The following is a 12,577-nucleotide window of genomic DNA, read 5'->3' on the forward strand; positions in this document are numbered from 1 at the left end:
CTTCAAGAGCACTGCTCTCCAGACTTGAATCAAATTATCTCCCTCTTCATTGGAAACTCTGCCCCCGCCCTCTCACTAGGCAAGTGCAGAGTAAGGCCAGGGTGGGAGAAACAGTAAGGGAGGAGGAGTGGCCCTGCTTCTCCCCAATCACTCTCCGCTCCCTTCAGGCGTATCTTCACTGCCAAGCGGAGCACCAGCATGCAGAGCCCCTGGCCCGGAGTAATGCCCGACTCAGCCCGTGAAGGAGTTGATCTCCGTGGCTGAGCGTGGCCAGCGGGGCAAGCGGGAGGGCTGGATGTGGCCACAGTACCTGCTGTTAGTGCTGGGAGAAGTAATGCTGCTTTTCCCGAGGTTGCCAGAGGCTCCCTGGGTTTCTCCATCTTGAGACTTGTTTGTTGGAGATGATTTCTGCTGCCTCTCTCCCTTTCTTTCTGTTTTATCATGTCCTCGTTGTGGAGGGGAGCTCATCATCCCCTGGCCGAGGGTGCCTGGGTGCCAAGCTCTGCCTGACGTGCCTCCCCCCATGCTTTAATTCTCAAACACCTGCACTGTAAATGCCCACCCACTCCCAACTGCCGATTTTTAACAAAACAGTGGCTGTATAGTACTGTTTAAGGAATTTGGGTGGGGCCAAAGCCTTTTCTTCCTTCTAGTGTTGCTTTCATCTGACTTGGACTGGCCCTTTGCCTTTCTAAAAGACATTTTATGGACCGCAGACCCCTAGGAGAGGCCTTCACAGCCACAGAAAGGAAATTTGGGGGGTGAGAGACAATAATGCCACTTCTGCACCCATTCTCCCCCCTCAGCCCTCCCCCCCCCCCCCCCCCCCCCGATCCTTATTCCACCCAGATTTAAGGACAGAATTTGGGGTCCAATGACCAAAATGTCTGCCAGAAAGTTCTTTAGGAAATGCAGGGTTATTTTAAGAACACATCACTGGAAAGAACTAGTTTTATAAATTCTTATGAAAAGTATTCCATTCTCTCGTAATTTGAGCAGAGGTCGCAAGGGTACCCTTGAAAACAGCTCCCTCTTCTGGAGCCAAGCGCGGCTCCCACATTTTGCAAAATAACGTAAAACATGTCATAGTCGAAAGGAATCTCACCGAGGACTTCATGAGGCCCACTGAGCTTTATATTCTCTTGCCAATAATTTCAGCAAGCAAGAAAAGATGAATGTTTCACCTGACCAGAACCAACCAGGTACAAGTTTAAAGAATGAAAAGCAAAGTCACAATTTGACAGTAGGAATAACAGCAATGCACCTGGGCGCTGCAACACAGCGAGGAGGAGGAACAAGAAAAGAATGAGATGTAGAATGGCGTTTACTCTTCAGCCACCAAAGAAAATAAAAGTTTGAAGCATACTTTGAAATTGGTTTAATTATATTCTGTAAAGGGCTGAAAATTATTTTCACTAAGTGAAATTGGACTATGGAGACACATCAAAATGTAACATTTTAATATTATTATTTATATAGTACATATTTATATGTGCTTAATCCATAAATTATTCCAGAGCACTTTACAATAACAGATGGACCAATGTCTGAGTTTCACCTGGGATATTTAAGCTCCACTTAAGTTTGGTGATATTTTTTCTAACATACCTTTATATCATCTTTATCTCAGTGTTAGCACCTTAGATCTTAATCTCAGTGCTTAAACTGATCTGTTAAAACCTAAGGTTGTTACACAGTGTCTGCACAGAAAAAATGGTTGGGATCAGAAAAAATGGTTGGGATCATAGTTTACGTTTTGACCAAAGGCTGATTGTCACTGAGGTTATCCTATTATAAATATTTTGGTAAAATGTGTGAACATATACCAGAAAAAAGTTAGCATGGAGGCAGCCATACCTGTAGAAAGGCATAACAGTATATTGCTATAAATTATTTCCCTTATTTGGAAGAAGCTCTATTTAGACAGGCATACTAGAATAACTGAATACATGTTTTGGATTGGCTTTTTAATTTGTTGGTACATATCCCATATTAGCAAAGGCATCAAACTTCCTAAAGCCAACAAGCACGACGCCTTCCCATGCTTGTGCTAACCCAGGCAATTCTAAAAAAGCTTTTATCCTAGCTTTGTAATTTCATAAGAAAATGTATAAGCTGGGGTGTCTTTCTGGTGGGGTGTGTTCTAATAGCTTGGAGTCGTATCAGCAGAAGACTTGTCCTGTGGGTGGATCCCCCAGGCCTCCTCCTGAGAGGTGTCACAAGGTAACCCCCCAAACTCACCCCCAAACCCCTTGCTCACCCCTGCAACACCCAGGCAGGTGCCCGCTGGAGCGATGCTCGCTGCTCCTCCCTGCCCCAGCCTGGGGTGCGTGTCCTAGGCTGGACACCACCACGAGATTGACTGCAACAAACAGCCAGAAACTGAGACCCCTCATGTCGCAGCCCGCGTTCACAGATGGTGCGTGTGTGTCCGTGTGTGTGTTCAGCAAGTTCACTTTCAAGGTGATGGTTTCAAGGTGACTGAGCTGCTCTTGCGCAGGCTGAGGCCACCACGCAGCCATCGCCCCCCGCAAACCCGGGAGCTTTTCTAAGGGTGCCCAAACTGAACCCGCTAACGCAGGCAGCCTCTGGCACAGAGCTATTCCCAAACTCAGTGGCACACTTAACACTTGAAACGCTTGCTCAAGCCGGGGCTGCTGCTCATCAGGACAGTTTATTTATGACCGTATTGCAGATTTAGGCGCCGGCAGGGCCTGGGGAAACATAGGCACTGCTGCTTTACAGAAAGTTGGCGTGGTCAGCACTTAGAGCAGGGAAACGTGGAGCCAGACCCGCCTGCATGTCTATTGCTCCAGTGGCTTGTGATGCCGAAGAGATTTATTTTCTCCATACCACCATGTTCCCCTTCAGCCCTACGGCAAACGTGACAATCCCCACAGCGGACGGGAAGCTCAGGCCCTTTGGGACTTTCCCCGCAAGGAGCACCCTTGATCAGCACCCTGAAGTCTCCCGCAAGGCTGCGGGGGTTGGAAAGGGGATTTAAAATCGCTCAGTGAAACAAGGGAGACTGTGAGGCCGGGGCAGGGGAGGGCGAAGGGTGGCGGGGGGCGCCGCAGCCCCTCAGCCGCCCTCGGCCATGGCGGCGCCCCGCCCCCAGCCAGGCCCCGCCCCTCCCCCTGCAGGGACCCGCCCCCTCCAGCCAGGCCACGCCCCCGGTCGGGCGCAGGCGCATTGGTAGCCGGCGGGTGGGGCGGGGAGGCTGCGCACGGCTGTCGCGAGAGCTGCGGTGGGGGGGATCCGCGATGCCTTGTGGGAGCTCGGTCCTTTCTGGCGGCCCGGCCATCTTGGCGGCGCGTCTCCGGTGAGTGGGGCCGGGGCCGGGGCCGGGACCGGGACCGGGGCCGGGGTGGGCCAGGCCGCTGCCGTGCGCTAACCAGACCTCTCCTCCCCGTTCGACCCCTGTGTTCCAGTTACCGCCCGACCCGGCGCGAGGCAGCAGCAGCATGGTGGCCGCGAAGAAGACGGTGAGTGGGCGCGGGGCCGCGCCGGGCTCACGTGGCGGCGGCCCGGCCTCCGCCAGCCGCGGGCGCCGAGCGGGGCGGGTCGCGCCGCCCTGAGGGAGAGTGGGGGCGGCGGGGGGCCCTGGGCACAGCCGGGGACGCCCGTCGCGGCCCTCAGAGCTCGGGCCGTGCTCTCCTTGCAGAGGCTGCCGGCCGCCGCCTCCCACCGGCGCCTCGGGCCTCGGTGCCCTCCTGTGCGCTATCCCCGGCCGCTCCCCGGGCCCCCGCGCTGGCTGGAGGAAGGGGGGAGCTGGTGCTGAGTTTCCGCTGCGGGTGGAGCCCCGCTTTTCTATTTCCTACCGCGTTCTTGCCTTTCTCTTCGAGCGACTCTGGCGAGGAACGGGTTTCTCGTTAGGTGGTGGTGTTCGTCCTCGCAAGTGAACTTACCTGTTGTCAATAGCGCCGTGCTCCTCTTGGAGTGTCAGCTCACAGCGTGCGGTTACTTGTTTCTGCTGACCGATGCGCCACTGTTAGTGTGCACCCGAGGAAGAGACATCCTCCGAACCTGGCTTAAATTTGCAAGGCAGAAGTAGTATTTATTTGGACTTAACTAGCTGAGCTCTGATAAAGGCCTGTCAAATACACCCGGATGTTACTTATTAATGTAGATAGCAGCAGCAGGGCTTTAAGATGCGTTTTCCTATTACAAGGTACATGGGTAAGAGATATTTTTATGAAGTTGGGAAAACTTGCAACCCCCTTGCCACAAGCTTTCTCATGCTCATATGGTAGGCTGGCTTTTCTTACTCCATGTTTCAAATTGTAGGGGAATTATTAAATAATTTGGAATTTTTTCATTTTCTTATGTTCTCTGCCATTTTGCAAAATGTAAAATAACATACGTCTACATCTTTTTCAGAAAAAGTCCTTAGAGTCCATAAACTCTAGGCTTCAGCTGGTTATGAAAAGTGGTAAATATGTGCTAGGATACAAACAGACTCTGAAAATGATTCGGCAGGGCAAAGCCAAGCTGGTCATCCTAGCCAACAACTGTCCTGCTTTGAGGTAAGCAGATGTATGAAGAAACGATTCTGTCTAAAACCAGGGCAGGTTCTTTGTACCAATACAGTGTGTATGTCGTGTTAATTGCTACAGTGAATTATTAGTGCAGAGTACTTTACTGGCGTATTCCAGAATGCTATGAAATAGAAGTTGGTATATAATGATTTCGGGTCTGGATGTGTTGAAATGCTTCCTAATGTTTTCCTAGCTTTCCAATTCAAAGAGTTTGCGCTAGTAAAGATACTGGAAGCTTTTCACACTGTGATAGCATTCGTAAAAAGTATAATGGGGCAGAATTCCTGTATTTTTTCAAAGTACTGTATTGGAAAATAATTTTACAGGTAAGAAAGCTGGTAATTGACACTGATTTAAAATATTTGAAGTACACAATTTGCTGTCCAGGAAGGTTATAAACTTAGGTTCCTGGCCAGTGAAATTGCTTTTTTAAGAATGATAGCTTTGCTAACTTACTCACATTTTCAGTGTTGAATTTCTGGACCCTTTTTGCCACCAAGGGAAATTGACAGATTCAAGAAACCATAAATGCAGAAAAGCAAAATAAGATGCTTGAGAGATGGCAGGGCTGTTACAGTAGGCAATGTTAGTGGGGATCCCAAAAGTTCTTAAGGAACAGTACTGACCACTAGAATCTTCTGGTGAAAGTCAGAAGAGAAGGGCATATAGACTGACTTCTTTTTTATGAAAAGTACAGTTTTTGTCACAGCTAGGGGCAGCCAGATGTCTGTTCAGCCACTGGGTATCAGCATTAATAATGGTCATCACTTATGTACTTTGGCTTAGCTCCTACAACCTTTTGGAAGTCCTGAATCCCCTTCTTTCCTGTAGAAGTAAGCATGTGTAGGAGCAACCTCAAGGATTTTCACTTCAGAAATGGGTTTGCTGTTACATAACTTCAGCATACTTTTCCACGAGGGTTCCTGAGCCACACCACCATAGTGATGTTGTCTGACAAGGAACAGATGTGTTTTTCTGGGGGGGGGGGGGGGAAGGAAGACTGTAAGGTTTAAGTGTGATTGGAGTTAAAGCTGCTCTCGCTGTTTTACAGTCAAATCAGAATTGTCTGTCAGTACCGTAACACCTAGCTTCTGAATTTCAGAAAATCGGAGATTGAGTACTACGCTATGCTTGCCAAGACTGGTGTCCATCATTATAGTGGCAACAACATTGAATTGGGCACAGCCTGCGGGAAATACTACAGAGTGTGCACACTGGCTATCATTGACCCAGGTATGTCTCTGTTACAGTATAGTGACCAAACGAGTACGTATCAGTGGTTCCTCCATCCACCTGTGAGTAGCAGCACTGAGAGAGTAACACACAGGGGTGATGACACACTTTGCTGTCCTGTTCTGTCAGGTTGAGCTCTTCATTGTAATTTTCTCTGACCAAGATCTGTTCTTTTGTGAGTCCTAGGTTCGTACAACCTGGAATTACAACTGGTTATGTTTGCACATAGCTCCTTTTACTGCTAAGCCTTGTGAATGTGGAGTTTGTTTACCTGTTGGTCTAATGAGGTTTCAGTGGTTGGGAAGCAACTTTATGGTATATGTTTTTGAGTCTATCTTTTAGAATATGAGCTTGTGCAACACACTGTTTGTATCAACCTTGTTTGACTGTTCTCAATCTAAGACAAAGGACTGAGTTGTTCTGCTTTCTAGAATGATATATATAAAAATAACCTTATGCAGGTGGATAGTAATGCAGGGTTGAAAATGATATTAAACTTTCCATTTTAAAACTGTGTTTGTATAATTACTGTGGTTAGGTAGCACTCTTTGTCCCTGACAGTTGCTTATATAGACTGCTAATTAGGTGACTTCTCCTCCTCTTTTCCAGACTCTTCTAAGAGGAGTCAATCTGTTGTTCTGTTGACCAAAATGCATACGCATAGATTTAACAATTTCTGTAATAACTTTCACCAAATGTTCCCCAAGTGATGTCGGTCTGAATTCACCATTTCTTCAGAAAACTTTATTTAGTGTGCTTGTATTCAAATACTAGCAGTAAGCTTAATTTTCAGAATGTTACTTTTAGGTTCCATTTTGGGTGGGGAAGGAACTGCAAGTAAATCTTACCACTATGTAATGCAATGCGAATATTCTCGCTGTCCTGATACTTCCGTGATCAGGGGAGGCTAGACATTCGCTATATTAAAACTATGCATTGTGTCCTCCAGGACTAGATTGTTGCTCTAGTACTGGCTTTGTAAATGCTAGTGACAGGTACATAGTTACTGTAAAAATATTGTGTGTGGATTAGTAAAATACAGCTAAAAGTATTTTTTTATCAAGCCATCATAATGACTTGCTTTTTTTTCTAGACAGATTGTATTGCTTTAAAGTTGTTTTTTATTTGTAGAATCAGTGTGTTAGGTTTCTTTTTTACTTTGTGGCTTATTCCCAAAACCGTATCTTTCTGTGGGTCCTTTTGTGACAATGTATTTTTGTTTTACAGGTGACTCTGACATCATCAGAAGCATGCCAGAGCAGACCAGTGAGAAGTAAATGCTGTAAAGGTGTTATTTCTACAATAAAACTGGTTACAGATCTGTTTTGAGAAAAATTTTGTATTATACTTTTGCTGGTTTTAGGGAACAAACTATATAAATGAAGATTCATTATCACTCCTGTGTTTCCTGTTCTGTTATAAATAACCTTCACAGGACAAAACTTGCCTGTTTCTTTCTCAATAAATTGTGGATCTTGAGAGGTAGGTGAAGGAAGACTTGATCGTGGCAAGTATGGTGCCAAATCCCAACAGACTAGGGCTTTGGTTTTCAGTTTTGGAGTGCTAAAGCAAAACCAAGGCATAATGTGAGGTGCAGTAGCAAATTTGGGATGTTGGTGGGGAATCCCAAAAGGGATTTACTTATAAACCCCAAAAGGGTTTACTTACATTTAAAAAATTCACTCTGTTTTTACCAAGTCAATCACAAAGTACTAATGCAAATGATCCCCTTTGTCTTTTCCTTCCAAGATAATATGTATCTGTCAAATGGCAAATAGGATAGCTGCTAGACATTGAAAGTATGATGTTTTACATCCTAACATACCAATTAACTTATGAAAACTGATTTTTAGTTAGTCCCATTTTTTAGTTTTCTGAAGATACCATGTTGGAGATGGATGAGTTGGTGTTCTCATGTCACCATGGCTGAGGACACTGTTATCTTTACAGTTTTGTGCTTGTTTTGTGAAAGCCCATGACTGCAGGATGTTCCTTAGTGGTTATTAGTTGAGGTGCCAGTGCTTTGCTGACATAGAGTAAAAGAAGCCACTAATGAAAATCAGTAAGTACCGGTATCTTTGCAGGACTTTCATTGTTTGCCAAAGTATGCCAAAGTACAAGGTACCTTTTAATGCTTGCTGCTACATATCTATGCACACTCGTTAGTTTATCTGAGATTAATCTAATTCTGCTGCAGCTACCTCTGCTTCTGGTATAGAATGCATGAAGTTGAGTATTTCCATTTGGAGATAGTGAAGAGGCAAACCAAGTGTGTCAAAGCAAAGGAGGAAGTGCTGGTATCTCTACCTATTAAACCACAGATTTGGATCAGTTTAACAGCAGTATCTAAACTATCTGTTAGTGTGAAGGTAAAGCTAGCAGAAGCATGCTATTGCTGCCAAGGGAAAGGAGTAAAACTTCAAGGCATTTTAGTTGGCCAGAATGCCTGAAAGCAATTTGCTTTCTTTGTGTCTTAGTGTTTGACAGACAGGTGTGCAGCTAGTTGTATTGCCCAAAGAATGTTTTCATTGTTAAAATACTAGTTGCATTTAGGAGAGTTAGAGAATCACTGAATGCTGACCAAGGAACAGTAGGGAGAAGTTACATGGTCTGGATGTAGGAAGAGAAAAAGTACTTGAAACTTTGGATTGTGAAACGCTGATAATCCAGCAGACTTTCCATTTTGCGCATTTACTTTCATCACAGTTTCAATGCAAATGTATAAATTTGTATTTTTACTTCCAACCGATTTCAGTACTCGTTTGAAGAATATGTGAAACGTAACTGCCATGAATGCTGTCCCACTTGGCCTGCTTGTATATGTATATATAGAACCATATGTATCCACACAGATAGGGTGCTTAAAATACTAGTAGTGAGTGGAGGAGGGAAATAACAGAAAAGCCAAATAAATTCATACCCTAAAAGTACTTTCAAAACATGGAGGTTTCACTTCAAAAAAAAATAACAGCGTTTTATTATTTTGCATAGCTTATTTCAGTTGTTTAGTTCTGCTTAATTAGAATTTTTGCTAGTTACTAAATTGTTTATGTATATAAAATTTTTAACATTTCTTATCGGCAATCAATGCAAGACAGAACACATAGTGTATATAGATGCAGAGATCCAAAATACTCTTTTCAGACACAAGGATTTGTTATTTTACTCTGAACCAGTTTAAGAAAATAGCTCTGACAATTTTGTATGTATAAATATACAGTGTAGTATACACTTTAAATTTTGATCAGTATTTTAGCCTGTTTTCCAAGTCTTCCATTCTCTTTGTCATTTCTTCTAGTAGACACAAGTTAAGGAAAGAGAGCTACTGATAGGATGCATTAATAGAAAAAGTGTCAGCTGCCTGATTGCTGTGGTCCATAAACTTGCTCTTACTTCTCTTTGTTACCCTCTTTGACTCCCAGTAGTTTCTGATACCATATTCCCCTGTATTTTCTTGTTCTGCTTTGATCAGCTGAGTTGAAAGCTGTGCGAAGCCTCATTCATTGGCAGGCATACCTTGACAGGGAGTTCAGGTTATAGCTTATTAAAAGGGCTGGTGATTCTGAAAACTGGGCATTTTTCTCTGTTTTAAAGGGAACCTAAATATCCTAGTTAATGCTGTTTAAAAAATGTTTCACTTAATCACATGGAAAACTACATGTCATCTAACAGTAGCTTAAAAAACTGTACGGAGCTCCATGACTGCAGTGAGAATGTCCGATGATGGTCTTGCATTCCTGCCCTATGGTGGTGTGGTGTAGGTACTGTTTTTACAGAGCCAGCAGTTCCAGACAGATGTGGAGCAGATCACGAGCAGCTCCACTGGATCTGTGGCTGGCTCCATTGAAAGTAAGAAGCTGTAGCAATGTAAAGCAGTGCACAGCATCGCTTTCCTGATAATCCTCTCCAGCTGAGAGGGATGCTATGCCTGTTGCAGGAAGAGGTTGGATCCGTGCGGTTTACCGGAGCACCTCTCTAAGAGCCATGGTAAAGCTTGAGCTAGGGGAAGCTGAGAGGAAGAGGGGACCTAGCATCAAGAGAATTGGAGGCATTGAGGCCCATCTTAAAAGGATGAGGTTGCTGCGCCCCACTCTTGGCTCATTTGTCTAGTATCTTGATTCTGAGACCTTGCAGAAGGAAAAATGGGAAACTTGGCATGTAAAAGTGGGATCTTTGGTAAAGGGCTGTTTGAAATTGCTTTGGGCAGATAGGCAAATTGAATTCAGCCTCTGAGTCTGGCCAGAACAGCCATGCACCCTGTGCTGCGTGCCCCCCCATCCCATTGACAGCGGGAGAACCTACCCTCTCGCTTGTAAGGAGCAAGAGTGGGAGTCTGCTTCCGTGCTGCCCATACAGCAGGTTTATGTCTGGTAATTCCTCAACTGTCTGTCACGCAGAGGGGATGATTATGAATGCTGGCATCATTTGAGCTGATTTCTATGCAGCATTAATGTTTCTCAAGTGTTTACAGAGGTAAGGTTCAAGCAGTTGAAACTGCACTCATCTACGGGTTAGTTAGAAGTTGGATACAAATCATCAACAGTTTGGATTGGTTCCTCTGAATTTATATTCTGTAACTGGAGCTGGTTTTGTAGCCAGTTCTCCCTTGCCCTCCAGATCCCTGGTATGGGGACTGACCAGCAAGTCCTACACAGTTATCAAGAACTAGTATATCACTACCTGAGCTGCTCTTCAGATAAGGCAGAGAAATTAAATTTATAATGGAGAGTAAACTGCATATTTCTTACTCTGATCAAAGCAGTGGTTGCACAGTGCTTTGGGGAAGTGCTTGGCACTGTTCCTATCAAAATGCATAGGTCTTTGGCTCAGTCTCAGCTGCTTTTCCATCACCTTGAGTCCTTCTCAGACTCTTTAAAAATCACAGGGTTGCCTACTCAAATTGTAAAGCAAAAAACCATATGCTGCTAAGGTCTGTTCTGTTCTGAGTAAGCTCAGTTTCTCATAGCCAAGCTGCAGGAGGTTACAGTAGAGAGGCTAAGGCTTCAGCTGAAGGGGGAAGGAATGGTCTCCTTTCTTGTCAGCATCTAGGTTGGAACTGTGTGTGTCTGGATAATGCTCTTAAGGATATGGGGAAATTACCTAGATTTTTTTTTTTCTCCTAAGTCATTTAGAGACTGGAGAAATCCCTTCAGAGCAGTATAAATGTTGATGAACATTTGAAGCACCTAGCAATAACTTACATGATGGCTTTCTCTCCCTTTATGAAGTAATTCTACTTTGCATGGAATAATTTAAAATTATTCAAGTGATCAGAGTGTGATTCCTTAAGCTACCTGCTGAAGGGTTCACTTGGGAAGGTGAGAAAGTGAGGCTGGCTACTGCAGTTACACAAAATAGCTAGAGGTAAGGTCTGAACTGGTAGGCGGTATTTTGCATCGGGTTATCAAAGTCCTCTGTGGTCTTGCCTGCTCTCACGACCACCGAGCGCTCTGTTAGCCTGACTGGACAGACAGTTAACTCCACAGGTTCCTCAGCCTGAAGCTGTTCCTGTCTAGGAAGCACACAGTTATGAGCTGTTGGTATCGCTTCACTCTTCTGTGCGGAACGTAAGTGCCTGTTGATCTTGCACACAGTTACAAAACTTAAATAGAAGATGTGATATCTTCTTACTGTTTATTTGATTAGGCAGAAGTGGCTTTCATGAAAAAAAAAAAAAAATTTGATGCATCATACTGCATCATGCAAAATATTGCAGAAAGTTGTATTGCCAATTTGTTCCTGTTCACTCCTGAGGCATCTGGTGTAAAGGCTACTGTACTAACAGCTCCCTGGAAGAGACGGACTAATTGGGGGAGGAAGCTATTGATCTGCACTTAAATAATTTTTATCAGTGTATGATAAAATTTATGCAAAATTAATCAGACCTCAGTCCCCTGAATTCCTCTTAATTTAGAGTATTATTTTAAATGACTCACTGCATCTGGTGTTTCACCATTCAGTTCAGAAGGGAAACATCTCTTGCATTCTGACTCCTGTTGCCAGTAAATGCTATTTTGATACCATCTGAAGAAATAACACAAAGCAAAAAGTTAGTCTTGAATTTGACCTGTCATTTCTTTGCTGTCCCTGAAGGTGTTTACTGTTAGGGATTATTAAAAGCTAATATCCTAATTAATTTTGGTCAACTCTATGAAGGAGAGGCAGATTTCAAGCCTTAAAAGCCTTGCTTCTTGGAGATTAACATCTATTAAGTAATTTAGTTTTTCATTACAGTAGATTGATTTGAGCTATGGAGACAGCTTAGACTTGATGTGTTACAGTTTCTTGTAATCTTGTCTTACATGTAAGAAGCAATTATTTTGAAAGGATATATCGCTGGGTGAGTTTTCTTACTTCGTTTGTTGCATAGTTCTGGAATGTCACAAGGTTTTCACATTTGCACTGGTCTTTATCTTTTGAAGCTTTTGCTGAAAAACAGAAACAAGACAAGCATAGGCTAAATGCTGAATAAATTGAATGGGATGGGGGAGGAGATGACAAGGACTTAGAAATGCAGAGCAGATTAAATACCGCTTCCTGTTCTCAAAACAGGTCAACATCCAAAGGAATGCTCTGGGGCAGATTTTGTAAATATTGGAAAATAATACACAACACTTAGGTCTATATATTCAAAGAGCAGTCTGGATTAATTTAAACAAAGGTAACCTGATTACCTGTTGTTGAGTGAGTGTGACTGTCTTCAAAAAGATACTGGTGATGGATTGCAAGATTGGGACAGGCAATGACATCTGTGATGTCTATCGTTGTTGATTCAGGTCCTGCAGGAAACCCCCCAAAAGTCTAAA

At 44.0% G+C, this 12,577-nt stretch overlaps 2 protein-coding genes and 1 non-coding gene across 7 annotated transcripts in view; 2 read left to right on the top strand and 1 right to left on the bottom strand.

Moving 5' to 3' along the window:
• Window positions 1–3,176: 3,176 nt before the first annotated feature.
• On the top strand, window positions 3,177–7,106 carry RPL30 (ribosomal protein L30). The gene is made up of 5 exons (XM_042785867.1): window positions 3,177–3,322; window positions 3,432–3,485; window positions 4,381–4,526; window positions 5,641–5,771; window positions 6,999–7,106. Exons 2-5 carry the CDS (start codon window positions 3,465–3,467, stop codon window positions 7,046–7,048), a joined length of 348 nt encoding a protein of 115 aa, XP_042641801.1. The 5' UTR covers window positions 3,177–3,322; window positions 3,432–3,464; the 3' UTR covers window positions 7,049–7,106.
• LOC116960473 lies at window positions 6,634–6,768 on the top strand. Its single transcript, XR_004406423.1, has one exon. It is a non-coding gene; the product is annotated as a small nucleolar RNA SNORA72 (small nucleolar RNA).
• Window positions 7,107–8,446: 1,340 nt separating the features above from the next.
• The window catches only part of MATN2 (matrilin 2), a 76,536-nt gene continuing 72,405 nt past the window's right edge, over window positions 8,447–12,577 (bottom strand). For 3 of the 5 annotated variants that reach the window (XM_042785864.1, XM_042785863.1, XM_042785861.1), the window contains 3 exons: window positions 12,446–12,550; window positions 12,104–12,199; window positions 8,447–9,068 (listed from right to left, as the gene is read on the bottom strand). In XM_042785864.1, coding sequence (XP_042641798.1) covers window positions 9,016–9,068; window positions 12,104–12,199; window positions 12,446–12,550 — 254 coding nt within the window. In that variant the 3' untranslated portion in view covers window positions 8,447–9,015. Of the gene's footprint in view, window positions 9,069–12,103; window positions 12,200–12,445; window positions 12,573–12,577 lie in introns of those variants that run through there. The other 2 variants (XM_042785862.1, XM_042785866.1) reach the window with 2 other exon arrangements.

The sequence above is a fragment of the Tyto alba genome, unplaced genomic scaffold (assembly GCF_018691265.1).
Source record: "Tyto alba isolate M040663 unplaced genomic scaffold, T.alba_DEE_v4.0 Super-Scaffold_9, whole genome shotgun sequence".
Lineage (NCBI taxonomy): Eukaryota > Metazoa > Chordata > Aves > Strigiformes > Tytonidae > Tyto > Tyto alba.

Bases quoted from the DNA above. Each gene is read 5' to 3' on its own strand.
- RPL30 (XM_042785867.1), top strand. From the start codon at position 3,465: ATGGTGGCCGCGAAGAAGACG. The intron at 3,486-4,380 runs GTGAGTGGGCGC...CATCTTTTTCAG, and splicing joins TGGTGGCCGCGAAGAAGACG to AAAAAGTCCTTAGAGTCCAT. The intron at 4,527-5,640 runs GTAAGCAGATGT...TCTGAATTTCAG, and splicing joins AACAACTGTCCTGCTTTGAG to AAAATCGGAGATTGAGTACT.